Source organism: Seriola lalandi, unplaced genomic scaffold, assembly GCF_002814215.2.
Source record: "Seriola lalandi dorsalis isolate HSWRI2012SDOR001 ecotype SW California unplaced genomic scaffold, Sedor1 jcf7180002054826, whole genome shotgun sequence".
Classification (NCBI taxonomy): Eukaryota; Metazoa; Chordata; class Actinopteri; order Carangiformes; family Carangidae; genus Seriola; species Seriola lalandi.
In genome coordinates, this window is record NW_019525379.1 from 3963 (window position 1) to 5355 (window position 1393).

A 1393-nucleotide genomic window follows, 5' to 3' on the forward strand; every position below is an offset into this window, starting at 1 on the left:
AAGTTCACCGCATGTCGCGCTTGTCAATGTCAACGCACTGATGTTCTCAAAATTGCACGAGTCGTGTTGTTGTGTGGAAGTTTCACTCAATGAACAAACGTCTTTCAAACTGAACATTACGCTGCAGTTTAAACAAACGTCTCGACTTCATAATGTCACTGAACTAACGACAAAAAGTCGAACGGCTACTTCCTTGCACTTCGAAACAAAACCACTTCCTGTCACCACTGTAATACTAAATTGTGACCATTAGCAGGTTGGTCACTTTTTACATTGACTCATTAAATTAAAGAAGCACGAACCACATTAATTAATCACTTTGAAAGTATCACTGGACTTAATATTTTCCCTGCACTGCCGACTTTTGGCCACACCGTGGTGCCAGTGAGCCAGACTTCCTTACAGCAGACACACCTGAGTGTTGTGGCTGACCCACACCTACACATCAAGCCACAGTAAAAAGTAGTGTTTTTATCACAATGGTGTAACACAGCACTGTGACCTCCACCAGGAAACCTGCTGACTCTGCCTCCATCACGATTTAATGATACTGTAACAGCGTCAGCTGATTCTAGCAGGGTGAGGAGAAATCTTAGAGACAGTCACAGGTCAATGATTTCTTGGATGGACTCAAAAGTAAAACAAGACAAGATATATTTATATATATATCCAGTGGCTGTAGGACGCCAGTGTGGGCGGTGCAGCAAACCAGGGAGCAGAACTTCTTTGTAGACATTTTTACTTTTGCATCAATGTGATAAAGTGACCTTCATTTGTGAAGGACTAAATTTGCTGGATAATCTAAAAACACACTTTCCTATTCAGTTATTTTTAGTTCTTCAATTTGAACAAATCCAACAAACTATTCTACAAAGGCGGTTTCCAAATGACTCTCTAATCCCAATCTCCTGTTTTGCTCCTACCTGGACGTGGCTGTTCTGGCTCGCCAGGTGAAGCGGCGTGGCGCTTTGGTTTGTGCGGGAGTTGACGTTGGCTCCGTGGCGGATCAGCAGGGCGGCCAGCCCCGAGTGGCCATGCAGGGCGGCGACGTGGAGCGGCGTGAAGCCGTCGACATTACAGCTGTTGACGCCGAGAGCTCCGGCCTGGAGAACAGACAACTGGAAGACACAAAGAGGACAGAGGATCAGATGGAGATGTAAACACTTCTTACAGCTACATTACAGTGTTTTATTAACCCTTTATTAAAGCTCCTCCAGTGTAAAGGTCTGTGTCCATGTGTAGTGTGATTATAGATCAGCTCTAGCTTCTATATTAATACTGTGAAAGTATCAAAGCCTCAGTCCACAGAGAAATGCACACAGCCTGTATTCAGAAACTGAGCCTTAAAACCAGCCGTCAGGACTTCTGGAACTTTGTGATGTCACAACAAAGC

At 44.4% G+C, this 1393-nt stretch overlaps 1 protein-coding gene across 1 annotated transcript in view; it reads right to left on the reverse strand.

Moving 5' to 3' along the window:
* Positions 1–678: 678 nt before the first annotated feature.
* Positions 679–1393, reverse strand: part of ankrd27 (ankyrin repeat domain 27 (VPS9 domain)) — a 15357-nt gene continuing 14642 nt past the window's right edge. Inside the window, 1 exon segment of the mRNA XM_087179354.1 lies at positions 679–1173. Within this exon segment, the coding sequence (XP_087035480.1) occupies positions 840–1173 (334 nt within the window). The 3' untranslated portion in view covers positions 679–839.